General features: G+C 37.3%; 1 protein-coding gene across 5 annotated transcripts in view; it reads right to left on the bottom strand.

Annotated features, from left to right (window-relative positions):
* The window catches only part of LOC107224682 (TOX high mobility group box family member 3), a 139915-nt gene that overhangs the window by 3745 nt on the left and 109925 nt on the right, over positions 1-26245 (bottom strand). For 2 of the 5 annotated variants that reach the window (XM_046738757.1, XM_046738759.1), the window contains exons 2-10: positions 26022-26105; positions 17698-17820; positions 15681-15796; positions 10266-10638; positions 7167-7285; positions 6337-6472; positions 2816-3145; positions 1602-1727; positions 147-400 (exon numbers count right to left, since the gene is read on the bottom strand). In XM_046738757.1, the coding sequence (XP_046594713.1) occupies positions 147-400; positions 1602-1727; positions 2816-3145; positions 6337-6472; positions 7167-7285; positions 10266-10638; positions 15681-15796; positions 17698-17820; positions 26022-26105 (1661 nt within the window). Of the gene's footprint in view, positions 1-146; positions 401-1601; positions 1728-2815; positions 3146-6336; positions 6473-7166; positions 7286-10265; positions 10639-15680; positions 15797-17697; positions 17821-25620; positions 25760-26021; positions 26106-26245 lie in introns of those variants that run through there. The other 3 variants (XM_046738758.1, XM_046738760.1, XM_046738761.1) reach the window with 3 other exon arrangements.

Raw genomic sequence — 26245 nt, 5'->3', positions numbered from 1 at the left:
TCATCATTATTCTTTCAAGCAGACGAAAATCAATAACAACAACAATAATAATAAGCAAATCATCGAATGAACGTGCATCAGTCTTTAAAATACCTTAATTAATAGAGTTAGTAAAAAAGTATGGATGGATCAAATGGAATGCTCACACAAACCTGCAGTGGCTGACCACACACTCATTGCTGCAGTACTCATCCTCCCACTCACTGTTAGCTACCGCTGGATTTGGGCATCCGTGACGGATGCAAGCATTTGCTGGGGCCCTCTGCCCTCCCATATTCACCTGAGTTCCGGTTACCGGAGGAGGGCTCGATAGCGAGTCGCCTCTGGGGGGGCTCATGTGGATCATCTGTTGCTGCTGTTGTTGCTGGACCTGAACCTGCTGGACTTGCTGTTGAGGTACCTACGCAATTTCAATGCCCATTTTTTCTTTTTTTTTGATCTCTTTCTCTCTTTCTCTTTTTTTCTTTTACGGAAAACGGGCCGTCGCGTCACGTTGTCTCGTTTTTCTTCGAAAACCGAACAAAAGATCATTTTCAGGAGGATGCCCTCTCTACAAGTTTTCCCCAGGAAACAATTTTAATACCTGAAAAAAAATCCCAGAGCAGGAATAAACCGTTCGGGAAATGTTTTCGTTGTCGTTTTTCGTTTTCTTTTCTTGTTTTTGTTTTTTCTTTTTTTTTTTTTTTTTTTTTTTGGTATGCCGAAATAAATAAAAGACAAAATTTCACCAGTATCCAATCAAAGATTTCTTTTAATATAAATTAAACATTCAACACAGTTTCACGTAATCACGTAATACGATCATTCATTACTTATAAGTTTGCACTTTTTCTTTCATTTGTAATTTCAAATCGTATAATGTGGCGAATTTTCTCTCTTTCTACTATATTATTACCAACGCGACAGAACGTCAAATATAAATTGAATTCTTACAAAATGTCTCCTAAGATAACGAAGATATATATACATATATCTAAAGTCATGTAATATATACACTATATATATAAATATGTAGCATACACGTATTGTCTGGAATTATTAAAACATAGGTATGTATGACATTAAAGAACGTCCAATTACAGTAACAAGAAATTCCTCCAGTGAACAGTTTATTATTACAGCGATGAGGAAAGATTGACCGGCAATAGGAGTTGGTATTACTTTTATTATCACTATCACTATTACTATTATCATTATCATTATAATTATATCATGTTCCTCTTGTTGTACCGTAATAAACCAGAATACTAGATCAAAGTGGATGTTTCAACGTGAAAGATAATTAGTGGCTATTTTGACTAATGTTACGGTACTGAAATTGCTCGGTAATTTGAAGCAATCTTGCCAATCGCCATTAATACAACCGCTGCTTAAACCTCGTTCATCCTTCTTACCCCTCAACTCCCTCCCGTACTTGCCCCCTCTTCTTTTCATTTTATTATCCCACCCCCTCCCCCCCCCCCCTTGCCACCTCCCTTTCCCTACGAGTGTTAATGCGTGCCGTTGTAATAATACGGTCTTCTATCTACGTGGAATAATGGATGTGTTATATGCGGAGACACGTGTCCCCGTCTTTCCGTCTTCACGCAAAGTTTACTGACCTGCTGCATGTATTGCTGTTGTGGCACTTGCTGCTGCTGTTGCATGTGTTGCTGCTGTTGTTGTTGTTGCTGCTGCTGTTGTTGTTGTTGTTGTTGCATGTGGCTCATTGGGCTACCCATAAGTGCCTTGAAATAAACATGGAAGAGCTCACAATGCGTATACAGAGTAACAAAGATACAATTAATCATATTTTATACAACGTTCGACGTTTTGCAAACTTTGCTAAAAAATTATTCCATCGTTCCGTTCTTTCGTAATATTTTTTTTTTCTTTTCTACTCAATTCCCTAACTGTATTTTTGAACTCCTCGCAAAGTACGTACAGGGAATCAATTTTCACACGTATTCGGTAAAAAGTTTTCACGCCAAATTTCATCACCGCAACATATTTCCATTTCGTTGATGCAACGTGAAAAAACCAAACCGAAAACGGGTGCATCAAAAGCCAAAGCGAGAAAACATATAGGTATCTACAATTGCAGGTTTGCTTCCTCGAAACGAGGCAGGCAGGCAGACAGTAGATATGGGTAGAGTATCTATGTACCTGAGGGTACAAAGACTCGACACCAATTCACGTTTAAATATAGAATCGCATATAACCGGTTCCCCTTCTTTCGTTTGTTAGAGATGAGAACGGAAAACTGACTGTTGACAAAGCTAAAGCTGTATAATAAGAAATTCCCGCTTAAATGTGAGTACCTGGGGACATTGTACAAGCGTTTTCGCATCAACTGAACTACCTCCTAAAATTAAAGATACTGTATAGAATGTGTTTCAATTATACGAGAACGGTATTTTGTAATTTATCGCCATCTAGATAAAACCACGTAGGAATAATAGCACCGCGACAAATCCACAATACAAGGAAAATCAAGACCGTCACGAACTGATACCCTGCATTTGTAAATTTCTAAACATACATACATACACAAACAAATATTTCATTCCTCGAGAGGCAGAATAAAGTTAAAAATAATTCGTAATAGTGAAAATGGTCAAATTGCGGGTGAAAAATGTAGTCAAAGTTAGATGCCTGCAGAAATTGGCAGTCAAACTTGCTGTTTTAGTTCGCAAAGTGATGAAAATTTTCTCAAAGCTCATCTTAGGCGTTAAACCGCCTTGCCGAATCGATCCCATCTCCGTCAATTTCAGTGCATTTTGCTGCCAAAACTTTGGCTGCTAAATCTTATCAGATTTATTGTTTAAAAATGTACCTGTTGTTGTTGCTGCTGCGGATTGCCCATCGCCGCCAAGTGATGCGGTGACTTTTTTATTCCCATCTGTTGCTGCTGTTGCTGGTGCTGCTGATGCTGCTGCTGAGGGGATGGTGGCTGGGGACTGTAACCCTGGTAGGGAACGCTGCTGGGTCCCCCATTTCCCCCGTATCCACCATATCCGCCGTACTGTACAGGGGCGGGTTGTTGTTGCTGCTGTTGTTGTTCCGGGCCACCTTCACCGGCCCCCTTGCTGACCAAAGAAGCCCTGTACGCCGCCAAGGCCTTCAAGTACTCCTTTTTCGCAGCTTCAGTCTTCTTCTTGTACACCTAGATCGAACAAAAACCTTCGTTATTAACTAAGGAGAAAACGAGAGAGAGAGAAATAAAAGACGAAATATCAAAGGGAGGCTGAGTGCCGAGAGTTGAGTTTGTTGGTAATACAATTATAATTTGGAATGCGTGAAAACTTGGCCGAGTAACATTTGAACGATAATGTCAAACGGGTACGAGGAGATACATGTAAATTTGTGTATGTAAGTTACACGCCCTAAATATTTAACAGCGGGATAAACTGCTTATACGTTGCAAGGCCTTGCGCAAACTTCATCTTTATTTATTTATGGATTTTTCACTCTATTAAACAACCAGTCAGGACGGTGTTTCATCAAAGCAAAATGCTTCACACAATCGGACATCTGTGAACTGTCGGATCCTCAAAGGAATTCATATTGCGCAGACGTGAATATCGAATAAAAAAAAAAAAAAAAAAATCAAATCATCCTCTTTGATTTCGAAAGCGACTCTATTTCTTCTGCACTCTTCTACAATCACCATTATTGCTTGGTATTGATGTTTATTTAAAATTAAAATATAGAATAAAAGAAAGACATTCGTCGTCGACGATGATTCAACGATTTATATACATGTACGCGAAACGAACTGTGGACACATTGAAATTACCGTGCTGTACAAAACAATACGTATTATTCCAACAAACGTATAAATGTAAGGTAAATTATTCTTGCTGTACTCGGAAATTACTGTTTCTTTGACATCCTGTGTTACAATACGTGAAGCGAAAAAATAGTTACTTCAAAGCGACGCACGTAACATTACAGTCAGTTTCGAAATAATATATTAGGGTTAAAGAAGAAATCAGTTTTTAACGTCCCTGCTGCAGGTGAGGAAAAAAACCAGGCGTTAATTGAGCGCGGTTGAAGCGTAATATAAACTTGTCCGCTAATTAGTACATACCTATACCTAAATCGTATTTGCTACTACGTTTATAATCAGATTTAAGACAGCCAAGCCGGCCTTTATTATATAATAATACGCCCGGAATCGTTGAGATATTCACCAATTAGTGAAATAATTAAGCGCCCACGAAACGCGCTTAATTGCCGAACGATTTTTTTCCCTACACAGACAGTCTTTCGATATAATGTATACAAGTCGGTACATGGAGGCATGCACACTTGTACAAATACATAATGCTCTACACGTAGCGAATTACCGTGAAAGAAGAAAAATGACTACCTATAATTAAACTCAACAACGCGCATTATGATTATTTAAATTGACCTTCGTATAACAATTAAAGATCATTGTACTCGTAATGGCCATGTTCGGTAAACCAAAAACAAAAATCTAACCCGCGTTTATAACACAACGGTAACCTTCTTACACTGTAACGGTATCAGCAAATTATGATAGTCGGAGCAATAATAATCTACAGTTTGTAATTGCAACTGTTATGTAACGTTGGAGAGTTGTTAGGTAAACTAAAAGTAAACGACGAACAGTTTAGCAAAAACTTTTCCCCTCTCCTCAGCAACGTATTTTTGAAACGTGAAAAACGTTTTGAACAGAAATAAAAGACGTGGAAGAAGAAAAAAAAAAAAAAAACAGGAAGAGGGGGGAAATGAGGATGCGTTAACGTCGGCTCGAGTTTACTCCTTGAGTATCAACGACCGCCCATAAAACAGACATAACGCATCACGCGTCACCCGCATGACTTCATAATCCAAATAAAACCGCATCTATTACACGCACGTACGTATATTCGTACGGACATTGAGGAAAGTTACACACGAATGACTCGTCACTTTGTACAGTTACTTCGTCATTATTGATCATTTATTTTAGTGGTAATCACTTTTTTCCCCCCATGGGCAAGTCGTAATGTTATATTGCATGTACGTAACGTGACATACTTGTATGGACAAATTGACAATTACTCATAACAGTAAATCAGACAGCACTTGAAACCGCCAACGACTAAGACGACAGATTACGTACAGACAGATAAGCTTTTAGTTGGTTGATTCAGAGATATTTATGAAGACTCATCGTCAATTTCACTTTGTATCGTATTTTATCCGGTAATAAATCATTTTCAAATATTTCAGTACGATTTGTATATTCTATTCTGAGATTATCATTGCATAATTAAATTTTTATCGCACTGCATGTTCAAATTACGCGTCTGATATACCTGAGATGCAGCATATCTATACATCTGTATCGTGTATGTGAGATTTTTCATATATACACGAGTACACCAATCGAGTCAGTCAGAATACGAGCGTGATGCAATAAATACAAATTATAATATCGACAATATCAGTGAATATAGAATGGTGAAACTAAACGTATGAGTGAGAACTATAACGTGCCGTGAAAAAATATTACGATGTATATTGTAATACCTGTCGATTCTCGTCCAATAATTTTTAAATACATGTACACATTGAATGTAGCAAAACAAAAATAATTATATAATATCGAAGCAAATTTATCCGAATGATTTTGCATTCAATTCATGTGTACATAATTGAAGGTCTATGTATTTGCAAATTTCTCTACGAACACAAGGTATACAATTTTACGTGCAAATATGCACACACATGCATGTGTGTACGATAAATATATTTTTACGAATACTATATGCCAGTCGTAAAGTTGCCGTTTCGGCAGTTCGATCATCATTATTTCTATTTCCAAACCTTTATGCCAGTAAATTTTTACAGCCAATTACATCTCGTGACTCGTGCCCAATTATTTCACCAAAAAGAAAAGAAAACAACACATTCCGTAACACGATCGCGTGAGCTCTGCTACTTTGGTATATCGTATATGAAAGCATATTTATATATACACATGGTATATACCAACTGTAGACTGGGGGGGGGGGGGGGGGGGGAGAAAAAAATTTACAACGAATTTCTCATATGCGAAGAAAACAGATGCAAGCTGTGTACTTACATGTTGTAACATTAACGTGTAATTTCACGTGGAACTCAAGTTGACGCAAAAAAAGAAAATGAAAAAAAAAAAAACGTTCTCAACTTTTCTTTACTACTATTATTATTACGTATTATTATCGCCGATTATAGTGATTACCGGTTGTATAAAGGTGAAACAATGAAGCATACGGTATTATTGTTCGGTTAAAAGAAATGCCTAAGAATACTTGTACATGGTTATAAGTGGAAATGTAAGGTAATCGTAGGACTTACGTCTTTGTGTTCGGTGTCGAGAGCGTCCCACATCGAAGCGACGATTTTCGACACGTCGCCGAAACTTGCGCTTGGATTCTGTCCCTTGATAGCCGCCTGGGTATCGCGGAAGAATAATGCGTACGCCGACACAGGCCTGAAAGCAGGTTTACCACTGTCAAATACAATCTGTCGTTCATCGTCTCTTTTCCACGTTCATTTTATACCCACCGGTGTGTGCGCAATAAAAAAAAATAAAAAAAAAAGAGTCAAGTATACCAATATTTTAGGATCTAGTTAAGTTTCCCTTTCAAAGACAGTAAAAGTCTGTCGCAATCTTGATTCAAAGTTTAAATATCATATATTCTGTGAATGTGTATATACACTTCTCGCATCAGGATTGCTCGCCAATGTTTTGATATAACAAGTAATTGCATCACGCATTCTTTCTCGCATTGATTATAGTTGGTAGAATTTTCGCTGAGTAACACGAATAACAACGGCTTGACTGTCCCAAGAGGCAAGAAGATAATTATTAGTACAGGACTATGACGGTTATATAAACGGGGCAATCCATGACATCACGATCAAGATTCTACGTCGATGTCTCTGATTGATTTTGATTTGGATTATAAAATTTTTTTTATGAAAGTGCATGACGTAAAATCTTATAAAATATCTTTTTTTAAATAATGACACCTATTAGAAGATGAAGATTTCGTAACTTCAAAACATAAATGCATAGGTAAAATTATATGAAAATAATTTCTTTTTTTTTTCTTTTTTTTTACATCGATTATAAGCAATCGGTAGACATTTTTCTAAACAGGGTATGTATATTATATGCTTACTTTTGCGGCTCGTTGGGATCGCTCTTCTTCTTCTTCTTCTTTTTCTGACCTTTAGGTTTCTTCTGAGCTTTGGTCACCGCGTCAGTCCTTTCCGGTGACGATTGTTTGATGGCTACCATCTGCGAAGCAAATAATTGAAATATATTAGTATTGTTGTAAATAAGTATCAAACTTGCCAACGATTTAGAGTTGGAAAAATGAGTCTGCAGGTATATTTCTTACGATTAATCACGCGTGAATCACAACGACGCGACGTTCCGTACATATAAATAATCTACTGCAATGGAACGTCAACCACCAATAGCAGACTTTTAAGAAAGTGATTTCAATATGCAGCCACAGCGACTAAGGCTGGACTTAATTATTAACGGAAGAAAAAGTGAAACAAAAAACCAAAAATGATGCGATGACGAATAAGGATATATGAGGTGTACGTATCGTTAGCAAGCGGATAGAAAAATAGACCGAGGAGAGGATATACCTAGATGCATTAATTAGAGATATGCACGTGTGGTATATACTTCAGTACACGTAGGTGTAGCCAGTAGGTATATCAGGATATATGTATATATTCACCCGCATTCGTCATCGAGTAATTTTAAAACTGTGCTCTATTGTATTTAATTCTGAGGCGAATATAGCGGAAACACACCGCGGTGACGGACAACCTTCGCGTGTCACTATTAGAAATTCAAGGTTTCGCCTACCTCTCTCCTTCTCAACAGTCTGACAAAACACTATTCACACAATTTTTAATGCCAACTTAAATCGACCGTCGGGTATGAATTAAAAGGAATTTCCGAAAAAAAAAACAAAAAACACTCTTTATAACGAAACAAAGCAGCTGCTGGTGCAGTTAATAAGTATACCAAGAGAAAGATAATATCGTTTTTCACTTATTAGAGAAAAGAATATTTTTCACTTTTTCAACGAGAAAATTTTCCTAATAATAACTCCCAGTGTGTCTGTATTTTTCTTGTTTTTTTTTTTTTTTTTATTACGCCATTATACAGGCTGTGAAAAACTGTGCAGGTTTTACGCGTCTGGTGTTCTTATTACCAAGGAATACTATACTTCGATGTACTATATAATATAGATTGTATATATATATATATATATATACATACGTAGACGACGATAAAACACGACCATGTATATTTAAGGCATCGTCTTCAGGAGGAGAGAGAGCATTGTTTATACAACCTGTTTCCCTCCGCCTGATTTCTCCTTTTGCAATCGACTCTCTCGTTCACTCCTCTTTTTTTTCCCCCTTCTACCTTATTTATTATTTCAGCACATTTTTTTCTTCTCTCTTTACTCCGCCAAACGCATTGTTAAAAAAGGGTTCGCCACCACCGATTTCACGTCTCGCGAATAATCCCGACATGGAACTGCATTATATTATACATAGTACTGTAGGTATTATTGGTTATATGGTGGTCAAAACGTTTAGAGAATAAAAAAAAGCCTCGTACAGAAGCGGCGAGAGAATGAATTTTTCAAACGGCGAGAACAACAAGGTTCCCGTTCACATTTCATTTTCACTAAAATGTTTAATTATCTGTTGATCCTCTTTTGGCAAAATGTATTATACAACAATGAGACACAAGTATAAAGAAAAATTCTCGCAATCGTTGCACACCTTGGGATGATGTCTAATCAATTATTCTTTTTTCTTCACTTTTTCTTCATGACCAGTGTTTATTATACGATATTTCCAATCAATAAACCCTTTATGAACGGCGATTGTAAAACATTAAGAGATGCCGGGCAAAGACCAAGTTCTGCGGCAATGGGAATGAGTGTGAACGAGGTCGAGTCGCGGATAACCGACATCGCTACGTACCTTCATTGTATGTTTAAGTTATACTATATTACTATTATACCAGACCATCGTGATGAATACCACAGCGTCCTAATATATATGTAATATAAACACATTTTAGCATGTACGTACATAAAACGTGTACATCAAAGCTCGGAGGTAATTTTACGTTGAACCACGTCAGCGAGAAAAATTAAGAAAAAGAAGAACACGAAGAAGAAGAAGAAGAAGAAGAAGAACAGCGTAACTGTGACTAAGTGCCGGTAAAATTTCCACAACGTCGTGTATATAAACTTCATTAAAGTCGAACCAGCGTGAAAAAAGTCGAACACCGAGATGTTGTATAAGTACGAAGAAGATTCGATTTTTTATTTATTTTATTTTGCGTTTTGTTTTTTTTTTTAATTTTTTTAATTACCGAAGCGAAGCTGCTTCGTATAATATTATAGACATAATACATGTACAACAACATGGTGATGAAACGATTTCGGAGGTATTTAGAAGAATTGAATCGGATCTGATATTGACAGGCCACGCGAAGAAACGAGAGAGCAAGGTTCAGCGGGTTTTGGGCAAGGTTTCTTTCTCTTCTTCTTCTTTTTTTGTTTTTTTTCTTCTTCTTTTCCTTCTTATTCTTCTACTTCGGCCCTTGTTTTTATTTTTCCGTTTCCTGTCAAGATTCTCAGGTTGACTCGGTGATATATAATACCACTGGAGGAAGAAGAAGAAGAAGAAGAAGAAGAAGAAGAAGAAGAAGAAGAAGAAGAAGAAGAAGAAGAAGAAGAAGAAGAAGAGGGCGGCTAAATCGATAGGAAAGAGGAGATGTTCACTGCCAGAAACAAGTATGCGTACGTATATACACACACACACGTGTATTTATATATACACGGATAAACGACCATGAAATGGACCTTCCTTCTCAGAAGTGCAGCATATTCTACGATTCGAGATGCTGCGAGACGATGAACCGAGAAACCGTCTGTTCCTCTTTCTGTTACCGATTCACCACGGAGATCCTCCGTTCGATCGATCGACGACGTTGTTCTAGAAAGCTCAGTATAATCCGAACATGCAGTCTGCAATGGACAAACCGTGATGATCTTCTGGGTCGATAGAAGAGAGACGGACGGACAGACAGACAGACAGATATGCACACACACCGAGTATGTACGAAAAGCTTCATCATTAAATATATTTTACACTTATTAAACGTTAATTGAACATCTGGAAACGACAAAACTACATTGCACGAATGCAATTCTTCAACAACTCACCATAGCTGAGTGTGGAGTACTGTCGTCGCTGTCCTCGCTTGTTGTCGTGTTGACATTTTCGGGTATTCCATTTGGCTGCATGGCTGGTGGACTGCCCCCCGTTGGACTGCGATACTGCATTGGTTGCTGCTGTTGCTGCTGCTGTTGTTGCTGCTGTTGTTGTTGTTGCTGTTGCTGCAGCTGTTGCTGTTGTTGTGGATGCATGTACTGCATGTGCTGCTGCATCTGTACCTGCTGATGCTGTTGCTGCTGCTGCTGCTGTTGTTGTTGTTGGTGAGAGTGTTGCTGAAGCAGCAGAAGCTGTTGGCTACCGTGTTGCTGTCCCGGCGACGTCATCGTCGAATACGAACCCTGGGGGCTGTTGTACGCCGAACTGTAACGGAATTTACGTGAAAATAAAAACCAGGGTTAATTACAACGAAACGCTAATTTCGTTACAATACCTATAGCGTAATTATAATTAAATGAATCACACAATGTTCAGTAATTGGTTATACCGTAATAAAGATAATTTCAAAAACAGAAAATTCGTCATCGTCGTGGCCTTCGGGACGATTATTATACCTATCTATATCAGTGAGAGAAAAGACATTGTTGTCAATTCAAAGGAAAATACTCGGAGGGGTGAGGTAGGGGAGGAGGAGGCACGAAGGGCTTAGTTTCGCATCATTATAATTATTATATTATATTATTATGGGAGAGTTCTGTTTGGATTATCCCATCTGTGCTTTCGCCAAATTCACAAATATTTTCATACACCGGGAACAAGAGGGGAGGAAAGCGAACGCCGCAAGAGAGAAAAGCATTGAGAGTTTAAAGGGGGAGGGGGGGGGGGGGGGGGGGGGGGGGGAGGAATGGGGGGCGGAGAGAAGGAGCCACCGGCTCGATGCTATTTTAACACAAATTGGATAACTTTTGAGATATGGCCGCCGCTGCGTCAGCGTCGAAGGATTTACAGCCTATTCTACATCAGCTCCTCCCCCCCCCCCCCCTCTTCTCACCCTCCACACCGACATTCTCTCGGCAATCCTGCCCTCGCATCCACCAGTCCAAAATCAAATTTACCTGCCAGTAAATTCACCTCCTCTCTCTCTCAATCTCTCTCCTTTTTCTGTATGTATTATAGTCGTCAGCTTCACGGAGGACTAAGGAAAATTGGGCACAGATATGCGTGTATGCGTGTGTATAAGGGAAACGCTGAAGAAGAATGGCCGAACGTATAAATTCCTTGAAATAAATAACAAATCACGGGTGTTTCAACTTCGGTATAACGGATACATTATAATATTATAGCTTTAAGAGGATGCTATACGGTCATGTTTTACCGAAGGAAAATACACTATCACATTTTGATTTTATGCAAAAATGTATCGGTGTGTTCTGTCAAGAATTTATTGCAAGTAGAATACGGCTGTTATACCCTTTTCGGCACTGAAACGCATAGCCTCTGATAATAGCGAAAATAACCGAAATTTAACGCAGTCGGTAAGGAAGGACCGTAGCATTCCCTTAAGCGTGTAACTTCTTTCCCCCGTCAATATTACAATACTTTGCAGTGACCGCAATTATTTGATTAGCGTTATAAACGTCGCGACGCGCGAAAATGTTCGAGCAACGAGGGTATAAGATACGTAACACTAAAAGAAAACTATTCATTCGGAAGAGAAGAAAAAGAACAAGTTTTAAAGTCCTACATGCATGAATATATCGAGAGCTGGATCTTCTCGTGTATTGTAACGGTCAAACTTAGATACCGCCGCTCTTACAATACGTAAGTAAAAGACCGTTGGAATCCTACACCGGTAGGTATACGTACCGTGGTGTTACGGTGTGTATGCAATGCACACGCGTGTATGGAAAAGAAATAAAAAGAAAGAGGATCCTCTCCAACGTTCGCTCGGCCAACACAACGGATAAACGACGGTAGATGTTTCAAGGATCGTTCGTTCCCTGCTTACAAATATACTTATTTTTGTCTATCGTTTAGAGGTTCGTGTCCTGACTCTCCACGGTTTGTGTCACTTTTTCTTCTCCGTCATTTAAGAAGAAATAAAACCATGCTCCGTGCGTGCATAATGGATACACATACCGACGTATGACGACTAGCAGGCACGAACCCGTCTCAAAGTCCGAGATATAGGCAACCACATTTCCATACCATCGAACATTAATCACGGTTATATTAAAATTGGCCTGAATTTATTTATCTGGGTCGTGTCTAATAAATTCCTCGAAGAAGCTGGTTGACTCATACCATACGGTATTCGAATACCTAATTCTTTCCGGGTATACGTTCGAGTACGTATACTTTGACCAATTAATGGAGAAAATTTGTTGACCTTCGTTCCTTCTTCCTCCTCTTCTTCTTCAAATTCTTTTATGTTAATACGTACTTATTATATACATACACACACACACACTTGTGACGCGTGTCGTCGATTAGAGAAAGGTGTGCAGCAGCTGTACGGTAAACGATGATATTTGAACGTTACGAAACGCGAAAAGAATTGATGTGGATATGACGTAGGTGAAAACCGTAAGGCAGGAGAGACACGATTCGGTAAATTAGAAAACCATCATTATCGGCCAACGGCTTGTTGACGATCATGATCGATCTCAAGTATACCACGACTATCGTAAATTTGGTACGTATGAATAAATCGAGAATTTCGATCCTGCGAGTAGTTAGAAAACCGAACCAAGTCCTCTTTATTCAAGTTTATGCTCTGGTTCGAGTGAAGCGAGAAGAGCAATGTAGCTGTCTGTCCGTGAAAACAGAGAACTAAACGAGTTAAACCAAACTTCTACTCCTTTTTCTTTTTTTTTTTTTTTTCAACTCTTAAACGTTGAAACGGAGAATAGTAGTCGACGCCTTCCTCTGTTGCTGCTGCTTCTGCTACTTCTTCTTCTTCTTCTTTTCCCGATGTTGTCGTAAAACGGGCACCCAACATACATACATACCAACCTACCAACCTACCAGCATCCGCCCCAAGGGGAAGAAACGAGAGAACACTTTGTATAAGATAGGTTATAAGGCAGGTATACTCGTCGGTCCGTCCGTCTCGACGACTCTTGAATTCTCCACGTAGCTACGTGTGTTATATTATTATTACTGCAGCAGTCAGCTTGGCTACTTCAAGGATGTGAAAAACGCATGACACCCATCGCCAAGATCAACGCGTTCATGGTGTTGCTGTTACGACCCTGTAGTGCACATTTAACAACTGAACCACTTTATGCCACGCACGATTGGACGTCGATCAAAGGCTTCTTCTTCTTTTTCTTCTTTTTCTTCTTCTTCTTCTTCTCTTTCTTCTAGTTCTGCGGGACGAGTACGAGCGGACCAACATCTTTACTAGATCATATATAGGTGATATAATATGCGACAGAAATAATCCTGAGTAAAAAACGTACGTACCAAATATGTAATTGAGTTTTGGTGCCTTTCGAACCTGTTTTCAATGTCTTGGTGTTCACCATCATTGGCATTACTAAAGGTCTTTTAACCTTTTCAGTCAGAGAAGCCACTATAGCGGCACCCTTTTTCCCCTTTTTTATATTCCATGCAAATCCTGATTTTCTTTGCATTTTCAGGTGACCAGACCGCGTCAATGAATAGGTTAAACAGTTACTTCTTTTTTCTTGTAGCTATTGCAGATTCAGATGTTCCAATCAATACATTCTTGAACTCCTTCTCATCGTCATCGTCATCGTCATCGTCCTCCTCCTCCTCCTCCTCCTCCTCCTCCTCCTCTTTCTCGTCTCGTCTCGATTTCCGAATTTTCATCAGAGAAGAAAACCTCGTTTACTTTTCACTTTTCCAACTAACAATAAATACTCTGTAACGACGACCTGCATCATCAGCATTATCCTCATCATCGTCATTGACACGCACGTGGCTCGTTTGCGAAGTGTGTGACATAAAACATGTATTTATACAGCATACATATAAAATTTGTTCAAAGATTGAATCGTACAGGCTGCAAGCACAGCTCGAGTGAGTATGAATAATTTCTTTTCAACAACTCAACGTCGAGGCCTCTTCGCAACGCAGCATCAGAAGCGGAATACGATGACGATAAGACTGTGTTGCGAGCTGTACGTAAAGGTGGCCAGAAAACTAGGTAACCTACTTTTCTTTCGAAATCTTCCTCCGCCGTATCTACATATGCACATCGCGGTCTCGTGTATACGTTAGTTTTACACACACACACACACACAAAAGAAAAAAAAAATACATTTGTAATACTCAGCGTGTATTAATCGTGTATCGAATAACAGGATAGCCACAAATTTTTGGGGAAAAAAATTCCACATTTTCCCAGTTCCATAAGTTACCAATATCTAAATTGTTCAGCTTATTAACTCTGTATTAGTTTCAAATGTAATTCGAATTTGAAGAAAAATATAAAGTCAGTTCAAGCCAATTTCTTTTCTCGACGTAAAATAAGTAAGCTTGTAGAAAATCATTTCTAATTCCCATCATAGAAAAATGATATTTTCAGTTCTTTTCCACGAACAAATTAAAAATTCCCCGACAATTTGAGGTTTTCTAGATTTTCCCAGGTGTGTGGCCACCCTGAATAATAATTACCGCAGTGCTATGCGATGTGATGTATGCTTGAAACTGCGAGAGATTGTGTAAAATTTGTCCACCTTATTTTCCACGCTTCTTTCAATATCACGCGGTTATATTCTTATTTCTTCCCCGCTATGATAAACTGTATATATTCATTACACTTTGCAAGAATGGAAACGTTTGATCCGTAACTAAATTAATCGCTGCGACGGACACTTGAGCTGACGATATAAAAGCTGAATCAAATCAGTCTTTCTTCCGTGAGCGTGGTCTATCTCTTAAAATTCAACTTCAATTTTTCACGCACGTCTCGATCGAGTCCTATTGTCATTATATATTATACACATTGTTTTTTCCCCCCTCAGCTATCTTATCCCTGCATCTTGTCCGTTGTCGGAAAAGAGTCAGAATTTTGTATACATACTTTCTTACAACAAATTTTCACCACGTATAATATTACAATACACACGATTATCCGTCTTATTGCACGAAACATGTAAAGACGTGACGATGACGATGAAATATGCGTTTGAATAAATGAATATAATTTTTAGATACGCAAAGGTATTAAAATCAAAACATGCCTTGCAGCATCGACGATGAAAATTTATATTCACCTTCTGATGTCCCCCCCTCTTTCATTTCTTTTCTTTTTCCCCTTCGACTTATTACGCCATTTATTGAACCCAGCAAATTGCCGGACGTTAATTTTAAATGGACGGTATATTGCCAATCGAAGATTGATTAGGTAGGCCAGGCGGGCGGTTGGCGTTTTTACATACGCTGGATATAATAACAAGAGAGAGAGTTACATAATACGTTAAGTATATACACACCTGACGTTGATTGGTTGCATGGCGTGTTCCTGCTGGAGGTAGAGTGGCTGCTGATAGCCACCGGGATCGAGATTCATCCCGTCCGGAGATTGTTGCATTCCACCGCCCTGCATCATCTGCAAAAACGAGAAAAAAATAAAATAAAAAATAAAGAAAAACGTAAGAAGAGGTAAGAAAAATTTATCGGTAAGCGCGAAGTAATGAATGACAAAGGAAGACTCGATCTTTCCGGCTCGGTGGTCTTAGAATTTGTAAGACATCATTTCTTGCCTCTTTTTTTAATATGGAAAAAAAAAACTGCAGGTATCTGTATAAAACTTATATATAATCAATTTACCGAACAACCGTTACAAACTGTCTGTAAAATATACATATACATACATACACATATATATGTGTATATTTGTAAATCATCATCTCTGGTAAGCGGTTGTAAAGTTGTAATAATATAAAATAAATTATACATCACGAAGCAAAATAGAAACCAAAAAATGCTGCCGCAGTTTAATCGTAGTATTTCTTTCTTTCTTTCTTTCTTTCTTTCTTTCTTTCCCTCCATCGTCTATCCTCTCTGTAGAATTCAAACGACAATTAAACATGGATAATTTGTTCTATTCTTCAATTAGTTCCATAAACGAAGAAAAAATTCTTTTTGTACAACGCGAGCATGTTTCACGCGTGTTTTCCGTGCGCAAAGCATCCGTTTCTAACGAGGATAGAGTGAATCTGCGACAGCGCATGCGCGGAGGAGTTAAAAGTGATCTTGTATTGTACTCCGCGCATGCGCTGTCGCTAACAAATCTGACATCACGCAACCCTAACCTAAATTTCATGCTTCATGATATAAATAAAAAAAAACAACGCGTAACACTCCTCTTTTTGTCTCCTTGTCACACACGAAATATACCATTTTACGTATACGGAGGCGAAATCGTGTTGCATGGAAATATCAGAAAATGAAATAACTTTCGTTATTACAGTGTTCCGTGTTTTTTTTTTTTGTTTTTCTTTAAGATGACGATGCAGGCGGTTAAAGGATGAGTCAGCATTGTACTACGCAATACGTGAGAGACTTATGCGCGTTAATTAATGAGGGCAGACGGAGGTCCGCGGATGTCTCATAACTTAGTTTAATAGCTAGCACACACAATTGGAATGCCCCTCGTTTCCTGCGGATGTACAAAAGAGAATCTTGAAACAACACCACATGTCCCGTATACATCTATGCACCTATATACGTATGGATACGTATAAATATATATATATATATATATATATATATTTATATAGGTATACATGTAACGTGTAAATATTGTAAGGATAACTAAATAATGAATTGGAATTCTATACATGATATCTATATCGTCATGATACAATAATCTTCACGGGGAGAATTTCATTGAGCTACTTTACGAAGGTGCGCGTCAAGTTAAGAGATTCATCAGCAGTGCTACTGCAACACTAATAAGTCCCTTTAGGATATTCTTGTCTCCGTACAGGATCTTCGCGGCAAGGGAAGAGGAAAAGAGAGAGAGAGAGAGAGAGGGGTGGATGAACCTATTCTTGGACCACTTTCGAACCCTCCTCAGGTTCCACGATATCTTATATTTAGTCACGAGATCTCTGCACGGTGTATATATACACATATATAAATATACATATACAAAACATTTCTATTATGCATCCGTTAGAATTTTTCTTCTCTCGTGATTTTTTTCTTTCTTTCATCCCCACCCTTACTTTCGATGTATCTTTATGGTTTCTACATTCCGAGTGAAAAATATCGTTCTTGCTGTTTTCCCCCGTATTTTTTACTTCCTGCAAGACTACCAATAAGACTTCACGTATCCGTTTAATTTTGCATAATCTTTTCACCGATCGTCAAAACTGCAGCAGCGTATAAATAAATCATTCGTAAGAGAGATAGATAAAATCTATATATATATATATATATATATATATAATAATAATAATAATAATATAAATAACAATTTTGACATTTCTCGGCTCTACTAACCTGTGGTTGATATCCGTGCATTGGGTCGTGCTGCTGATGATGCTGTTGCTGATGTTGCTGATGGGGATGGGGGATCGCCGGGATGTCAAAATCCTCGTCGCCGAAACTCGGGGTGTGGAATGTCTGCAAAATAACGGAGTCATCGTCGACAAATTAATACAAATAAATCAGTCCTCCCAATACGGATAATTCTTTACTCGTAATATTATCTTTCCACGCTTGTTTTTTGCTTCCCTTTTTTCCCATCCTTTTTTGTACAAATATTTATTACTTCTTGGCAAAATATTTCAATATAACGACAAACGAAGACAAAGTGAATTATTCAAGGAATCTCTCGTGTCTTCGAAGGAATGAGAATAAATACATATTATCGTAATATCAAACATACAACGCAAAGACGTCGGTATTTACAAAGTATATGTAAATATATTATTATACACGTAGACAAGAGTTACCCCCCATACTTTTGGGTGGCAATTTATTCCGTCTTCAAAGGGTCGGATGGGGTTGGGGGGAATGGGGGAGGTAGGAGAGGGCTCCGGATGTGTGTGTGTGTGCAAGTGCACACCGCGTGCGGAAGAAGAGAAAATAAATTTTCCAAAGGAATAAAAGTTTTTAAATTGGATTTAATAGCGTCAGGAATTTTCCTTTGAGGGGACTTTCACCCCTCCGCCCCTCCGCCCTTCCCCTTCCGCCGCCACTTTCGTATTCTGCAGAATGGTGGGTGGGAGGGAGAGAGGTAGGGGGGGGGGGGGGTGTAGAGGCACAGGGGTGGGTAGAGTACTACCCCTATTGATCGAACGCGTCTCTTTCTTTCCCTCAAACTCCTGCTAGCTATAACGTATAACATGACATGTACAATATCGCGTGTGTATACACTATACACGTGTACGTATACGTATATCGGTACACGCGTGTCCTACAATGTAAAACCTCTCGGGTAGTCGATTCATTTTTTATTGAACAGAAATAATATTCAACGGGATTCGAGAAATGGAAATATGAAAAAATGTTTATATTACAGTGACAATAAAATTTCATCATCCAGCAATGATACGTATACGATGTGTCTATAGCTTGATAATGCAAACGTAGATACGTGCATGTATACATTATACATATAACACGGATATGTTTTATACCTAACCTGTGTATACTTTGATCCGAGAGGGAAATTAGTCTTTACGAATATATATATATATATATATATATATATGCACAATATAATTTACATCGCGAGCAGAGAAATCTCTTCCTTTTTCTTTTTTTCAATCCTCTGCTTTTTATTATTGTCGCACTTGAGATGAGACTCGTTCGTTTGATATTCCCGTTTTCTTTAATCTCTTCTCTCGTCAAATATAAGAGCTTCAAACACGATCCTCTCGTTTTCCTTACATTTCTTACAATAACACGGTAACTCTAATATTCTTCTAATTATATTGACTGAAGAGGGAGGAAAAAAAAAAAAAAAGTGCAACAAATAAGTAAATAATAACTTGTACGACGAAAACGAGTTTGGGATTGTTTGTGTTACGTATTATACGAATAATCGAGCGTCAGGATCAACTCGTAACAAAATTCGTCGTTGTCGTCGTTGGAGTAAAACAAGCGTAAAATATTATTAACGAAGGGGAAAAGAAGAGGGCGGGGGTGTTAAGTGGATATAACGTATAAATTATACGTATAATACGAGGTTGCACAGAGCCGCAGTGAGATAACGAAGCCGCGCGACACGCGCGATGCATTGGCCGTGTATGTTTATAATAATAACAACTCGGTTTTAGCGTAGATCGGTATAATAAACTTGTAAGTTCCTGTACAAATGCACGGAAGGTCGTAGGTGTGGGTGGAGGTTAACCGTGAGGGTATGTGGACCGAAAACGGTTAAGAGGATTCCGAGCATTACCGTATTTCTGTTTACTCTCTCGCGGCGATGGGAGAAAGGGAGGAAAGCCGAAACGGAGGAGACTCCTAAATTTCATCCTTATCTCGGTACGGCGAACAGCTTAATATTGCTATTTATTACCGTTAATGCGCATAATTGGGAAATAAATTGAACGATGATCGCTGATTATGCAGCTAATTTCTTGCGCGAGGTTTATAAATGAGAGAAAGAGAGATAGATGGATTAGATAGACAGAGATAAAGATTGATCGTAAATAATTGTAAAAATTCAACAACGAATGTTTGTTCGACGATAACAAATAGTTATTTATACCGATGTGATTTATGCTGTCATTAAAATTACATTATATTCATTTTCACGAGTAATCAACGAAGAATGATGACGCAATGTAATAACAAGAGAATAGAAGAGGAGAGGAAAGGAGAGAAGAGAATGAAATAATACATCGAATGGAAAGGTCGACCATTTTTCTTCCATATAATACTTTACTCTGAAGAGAAGTAAAGTTCCTCTCGTCTCTTTTCTTCTTTCTCTCTTTTTCTTTCATCTCGTTAAAACTTACGCGGCGGCACTTTGCTAAAGTAACTTTCAGCTACGAGAAAATATTATTTGGACGGTTTCCGGGATTTCTCTCTCTCTCTCTCGCACTCTCTCTAATTCCACTTTTATTCTTACGTACATACATTGTTATATACTCTGCGTAGTCGTCGTTGTCGTCGTCGTTCCGACAACTCGTTCGCCAAACTCTTGTTTTACATTTGCAACTTCGTCTAGTTCCTCCTCCTCCTCTTCGTCTTTATCTTTTCATATATTTCTATTTACCTTTCTCTCAATCTCTAGCGGAACAAAAAAACGTTTCTGAAAACGCCAATTCCAAAATTCATACCCAACATCTGCAGAAACATATATGTTACGTATATATATACGTAACACGGAAAGAACGAATCGCGTCACGTGATTTTTACATAAAAATAATACGTATCCGATTATCGTAAAAAGTATTGGAAAGGCCTCGTGCAAATGTGTATAATTAAAAAAAATAAATAACAAACAACGGTGAAATGGAAAAGAATTCAAAGGATAAAGAAAAAGAAAAATACATGTCAAAAAAAAAAGAAATTAAAAAAAATTCTCGAGGAAAAGAAAATAACGAAAGAAAATTATTAAACGAGAGAAAGTGGTTTGTGACCGGTGTGGTGCGGTGATTAGGCATGCGTGGCGAAAATTACCTCGACGTAACGCAAGATTAATTACCTGGAGAGCAGATCCGTATAAACGTGTATATATAATAATGTACGTGTACGTATAACGTAGACGTACATTACAAATCTGTACATAGGTACATACAAACTGAGTGCAAGTATTTAATGAAAAATACGACAGGTGTTTGAAAATGTCAAAAATTTATAAATATATATATAAAATTGATAGATAATTCATATGTATGGGAAAAAAAAAAAAAGGCTGTAAATTTCTCATCTAGTAAATATATTACTGCCTATAAATTTACAACCAACAGAGCCTGCGATTTTCCGTGAGGAAAATAACCAAGGATGATTTTTTTATTAATTAATATGCACAGAGAATATGTAAAGTGGTTCGGCGAAACAAAATTTCGGGTCGAAAAAAAAAAAAAATTTTTTTTTTCTCAACATCGAAAAAACTTTTGTACAATCACGATGTCGTTTCTTCGACAGACTAAAGATTCCAGTTTCATTTTAGAAATTCCCAGAGTTTTCCCGGTTTCCCTTGTGCGCACGAACCCTGAATTAAATTCTCTCTTTACATTTACCAACACGATCGTAAAGTAAAACTGAAATTTCACACACATTCGATGTTAATTTTAATTAGGACAGAAACCAGCAGATTGAATTAATTTATATTCCTATCGTACAATTTCTCGTTCCTTCATACTTTCCTCCAAGTTTTAGAAATCGCATAACGTGTTAGTTATTTCCAAACCGCACACACATTCTTCAACCCGTATCAAATATTCCGTTTGCGCCAACCTATTATTTATAGCAGCAAGCAAGCAATCGATTTGTGATTAGTGAGTTTCCTCTTCTCGATACGAGTATTGATGAGAAAGTTACTTCCGCTATAGGCTGATTCTGAGCGTATTGCCTTCGTTTCGACATACATTGCACGCATATGCACGTATGTATGTACATCGAGCGTGTATCTACTATGTAAGGATAAATAAATGTACGCCCTGCAGGCCGAAGCTTGAATTAACCAGAGCGTGAAAGATTCATTCGTCGTTACCAAACGATCATTAATATATTTTTACTCAACGCAAACACATGTGTATGTATGTCTATATGTATACACGCAGAGAATTACTTTCAACACTCGACACAACAACCGACGCGTCTCGTTAATCATTGTCAATGCAAAGTAAATTCAATCACACGTGGAATACTGGTGGATGAATAACAAGAAAAAAAAAAAAAATTATTACCAACAAACAAATTATTATTCATCACATTTATATTTATATACCTGCTTATATACTTATAACTTTGTAACTGGTTTTTGTTTTTGTTTCTTTTCTTTTCTTTTTTTAGGGGGCGGGCAAAATTATATTCTAGGTTTACATTATACTGCATAAAGTAAAAGGCAACCTGTGTACTTAATCATAAGATATTATATCGCCTAGACAGAAGGTTGCCTGTATAATTAATAATAATTAAAAACGGAATAGAAACAGATTGCATAACGTGAATTAATTGTAAAACTTTTACACACACACACACACACACACATCATCTATGGAACGTCGTTTTCTTTTACTTACGTCGAAGTTTTGCAATATGTTATATATATATATATATATATATATATATATATATATATATATATAACATTGGGAAACAGCGAAATGAATTCCTGTACCTACACAGATATCCTGTGGCCTTGCTCTTGGCAATTATATCAGCCGGGTGAAAAAGTGTTTTATAATAATAGAAAACCAATGAAATGAAATAATGAAACGAAAAAAAAAAAATATTTACAACTAGAAAGCCAGCGAGGGCGGGAAAAATATGCCCACTCGACGGTTTTATAATTGGTCGAAACGCCGCGGGAAGAATTAATTGGTGTAGAATAATTAAAAAATTCCATTCAATTATACATTATTATAATTATACTTGTTCAGCAAAATTTCAAATTATCACACCGTCGATTTTCTGTTGTACGTAACACTGTAACGCGGCCTATTATTCGTTATGCAAATGAATTAAAATATCCGAAAATTCGGATGTGAAAAATTCTTGCAGCAGGTAACGATATTTTTTTTTTTTTTTTTTTTTTTTTTTTTCTAACGCGTAATGAAAAAAGGACCTATTTAATCACCCGACTATAAATTTTCTCCGCGGTTAAACTGCCCGCCAAATATTATCCGCGTTAGAAACTCGAGTGAGAGTGATAGAGTGAGCGGGAAATAGAGAGTGAAAGAGAGGGAGAGACGGAGAGAGAGGGAGAGAGGGAGAAAAAGTTTTAAAAAATACAACCGGTATAATATTTATGGCAAATTGCCAATTACAGAGATTACATACAGATTGCATTGACTGATTCGGGCCTTCGGGCGAATATTTGGCGAGACGAGAAGAACGAAGAGGTTATTTTTATTATTATCATTATCATTTGTTTATTATTATGATACGTATAGAAGAAGCCTAAGATCGTTGTAAAATCGAACCTCCATTATCAGCCACGTACGCTACGGAATTCCGTAATTTCTGCACGTACGTGTATAAAACATACTCATTACATTCCAATGTGTATTATTATAAATTATCGACAGTTATAATCCAACATTTATACTGCAAAACATACGCCGTTGAAATTGGAATAGTTGACTATAGCATACGACCAGGAATCTGTACAATTATTTGCACGTTATGGATAATGAATTTGTTGGTATTAACGCACAAGCGTAGCAAAAAAATTTCTTTTTTTTAAATGAGGTTTACATTTGTACTAAAATTAAAAATACGATAGTATATTAATTTGCGATTAAACAGAATCAACGATTACGGGGAATTAAATATCTATAAATAATAATTGACGATGTTATAGTTATCAAGATATTTCTTTCGTCATATTTGGTAAAGTTTGCATAACGTTTGTTTTTTTTTTTTCTAAATTATTTTCTTTTGTTCTTACACGGAATGAAATTGCGACGTAATGTAATTAGTTTACACAGGTGTGTTTCGAGAAGTCGGAAATGTGAGATACCAAGCGATTTTTACTCTCGATATATTACATCAATTCCGCTGCTCGATTCTGATCCGCATGTTTCGAATGTTTTACGGTGTATATTTGTACATAAATGGTGTGTGTGTTTTTTCTTTCTCGTCATATTTCGCCCGAAGGCAGTTTACGCGGAATAATACAAGATAAACACGTTATCGTTGTATCAATTTTTCCCTTTTTCTTCCACCTTACCGCTAAACCAAGTTTTCAAGATACTACGTACGACAATAAAACACACAGCTTCGAAATTCTGGAAATTTTTCGGTACGAAGAGGAAATGGTGGATAGAAAAAAAAAAAAAAGAAAAGAAAAACCATAATATAATATGTGAACGTAAACTCGAATCTGAGCACATTACATTAAAAAATGAAATAGTAAAAAAGAAAAAAAACCTGCAAGAATATATTTACATTGTAACTACATTATAATAAATGCAAAGGAATAAACGTCAAATAAAAAACAAAAAAAAAAAAAAAAAAAAATCTGCTTTACGTCCGCATTTTATACGTGCATACGCACGAAAAACTTCTATACACATAGACAGATACATACAAATATGGTAAAACGAATTTTATCTTCAGAGTGATAAAATCAGAGCGATATATTAAACTCTTAACGACGTAACCTCCATTTTCCCTTCCGTTTCCTTCTCCCACCCACCATCAATGCCAATAAGATTAATAGTTACGGCCGCCGCATGTCCAGATTATTATACATATATTTTAGCCTACGAATTGCAAAGTTTGCACAGAGATAACGTAACGCTAGTTTATTCGGTTTATAGTCCCATCATTCTCTGAGTAACTACATACATGTACAAATACTTCAAACAATTATACAATGATAATAATATATTTTTATCGCGCGTTCGACACACACACACACATATATATATAATATATAATAATATAGCATATTAGAAAAATTGTCAGGAAAAATCGAGAAACGAAATTAAATAATTGATTTACCTGACAATATTTTCTCATTACAACTCTTTGTTTTCAGTTATTGGACGAATATTATTATACTGTCATTTTCACTTACGATAATAAATAATCTCGTCATGCATAAAGAAAGAGAGAGAGAGAGAGAGAGAGAGAAAAAGAGACAAAGTGTGACAAGATGAAAGAGAAATATATATATATATATATATATATATATATAAGGAGCTGGTGAAAAAATGTCCTCCAAATCTTTCCATTTGAAAAAATAGAGAAGAGTATAAATAATGTAGAGGAAAAGAAAGAGAAAAGAAGAAGAAAGGAGAAGCTGTGCGGGATAGAATATAGACGGCGTGACAAAGCGAGATGGAAGATGAAAAAAAAAAAAATAAACAAAATAAATAAATAAAAGAAAGAAGACAATTTACTTTTTGTCGTCATCGTCATCGTCATCGTCGACGTCGTCGTAGTTCCAGTGAAGGGAAGGGAAGGGAAGAAGGTAAAAAGAAGTCGTTACAAACTGTCGAGAGGTAAAGGTGCGTATATCCGTGTATAAGGTACGAGGTATCATACGTATAGTTTTATACATATGTGTGAAAGAGACGACCAAACCAAAGACCGAGGCTTCCCCCCCTTCCTCTCGCCTTTCTCGTTTTCTTTCTCCCTCTTTCTTTGTCCCTAGATGACAGATATAACTCTAGCTAGCGCTTATTGTAACAGCTGTAACAAATGTTCCCCTCCTCTACCCTCCCCATTCGTTTCTCCCGCTACTTCCCTCCGCCGTCCTCTTATCCACGCACACACACACGTATACTTTACGTATTCGTTTCTGCTTCACGGTTAATCGTGACGGGGTTCTCGGATTATAATTCTTCTTCAAATAACTCATCCGGAGGTTGATCCTCAGTGGGGCGAGGGCGTGGGGTGGATGAATGTTTCATCATCATCATCATCATCATCATCATCATCATCATCATCGATCGAACGAACGAATATACCGTACGATGATAATATAAATAAGCCGCGTTATTAGTTTTCAATTACCGTAAAGCTATACACAGAGTACATATTACAAGTCGTGTGATACATCGGACTAATTAAATTTGAACAATTCTCCGATTGTTGTAGGATAAAAAAAAAAAAAAAAAGCTGACGCGTCACGTGTTTGTAGGTGTCAGGTATCAGGTATATTAGGTATAATTTAATCGTAAGACTCTCACCTGATCGGCCATGTTGTAGCTACCGTGGTAGGAGCTCTGATGGTGCTGCGGAACGCTCAGGGACAGGTCGAGATTGTCGCTTCTCTGAAAACGAGAAATAGAAACGAGAATTTTACAATGTGCTTTGATTTTTTACTTTTTTTTTTTCATATATATATATATATTTTTCTGTTTTACGACAGTTAATTCGTAGCTACCGCTAATCGTCCCGTCGTACGGTCAAC

The sequence above is a fragment of the Neodiprion lecontei genome, chromosome 4 (genome assembly GCF_021901455.1).
Source record: "Neodiprion lecontei isolate iyNeoLeco1 chromosome 4, iyNeoLeco1.1, whole genome shotgun sequence".
Lineage (NCBI taxonomy): Eukaryota > Metazoa > Arthropoda > Insecta > Hymenoptera > Diprionidae > Neodiprion > Neodiprion lecontei.
Note: the sequence above shows the minus strand (reverse complement) of the source record. Positions and strands in the feature narration are given on the sequence as shown.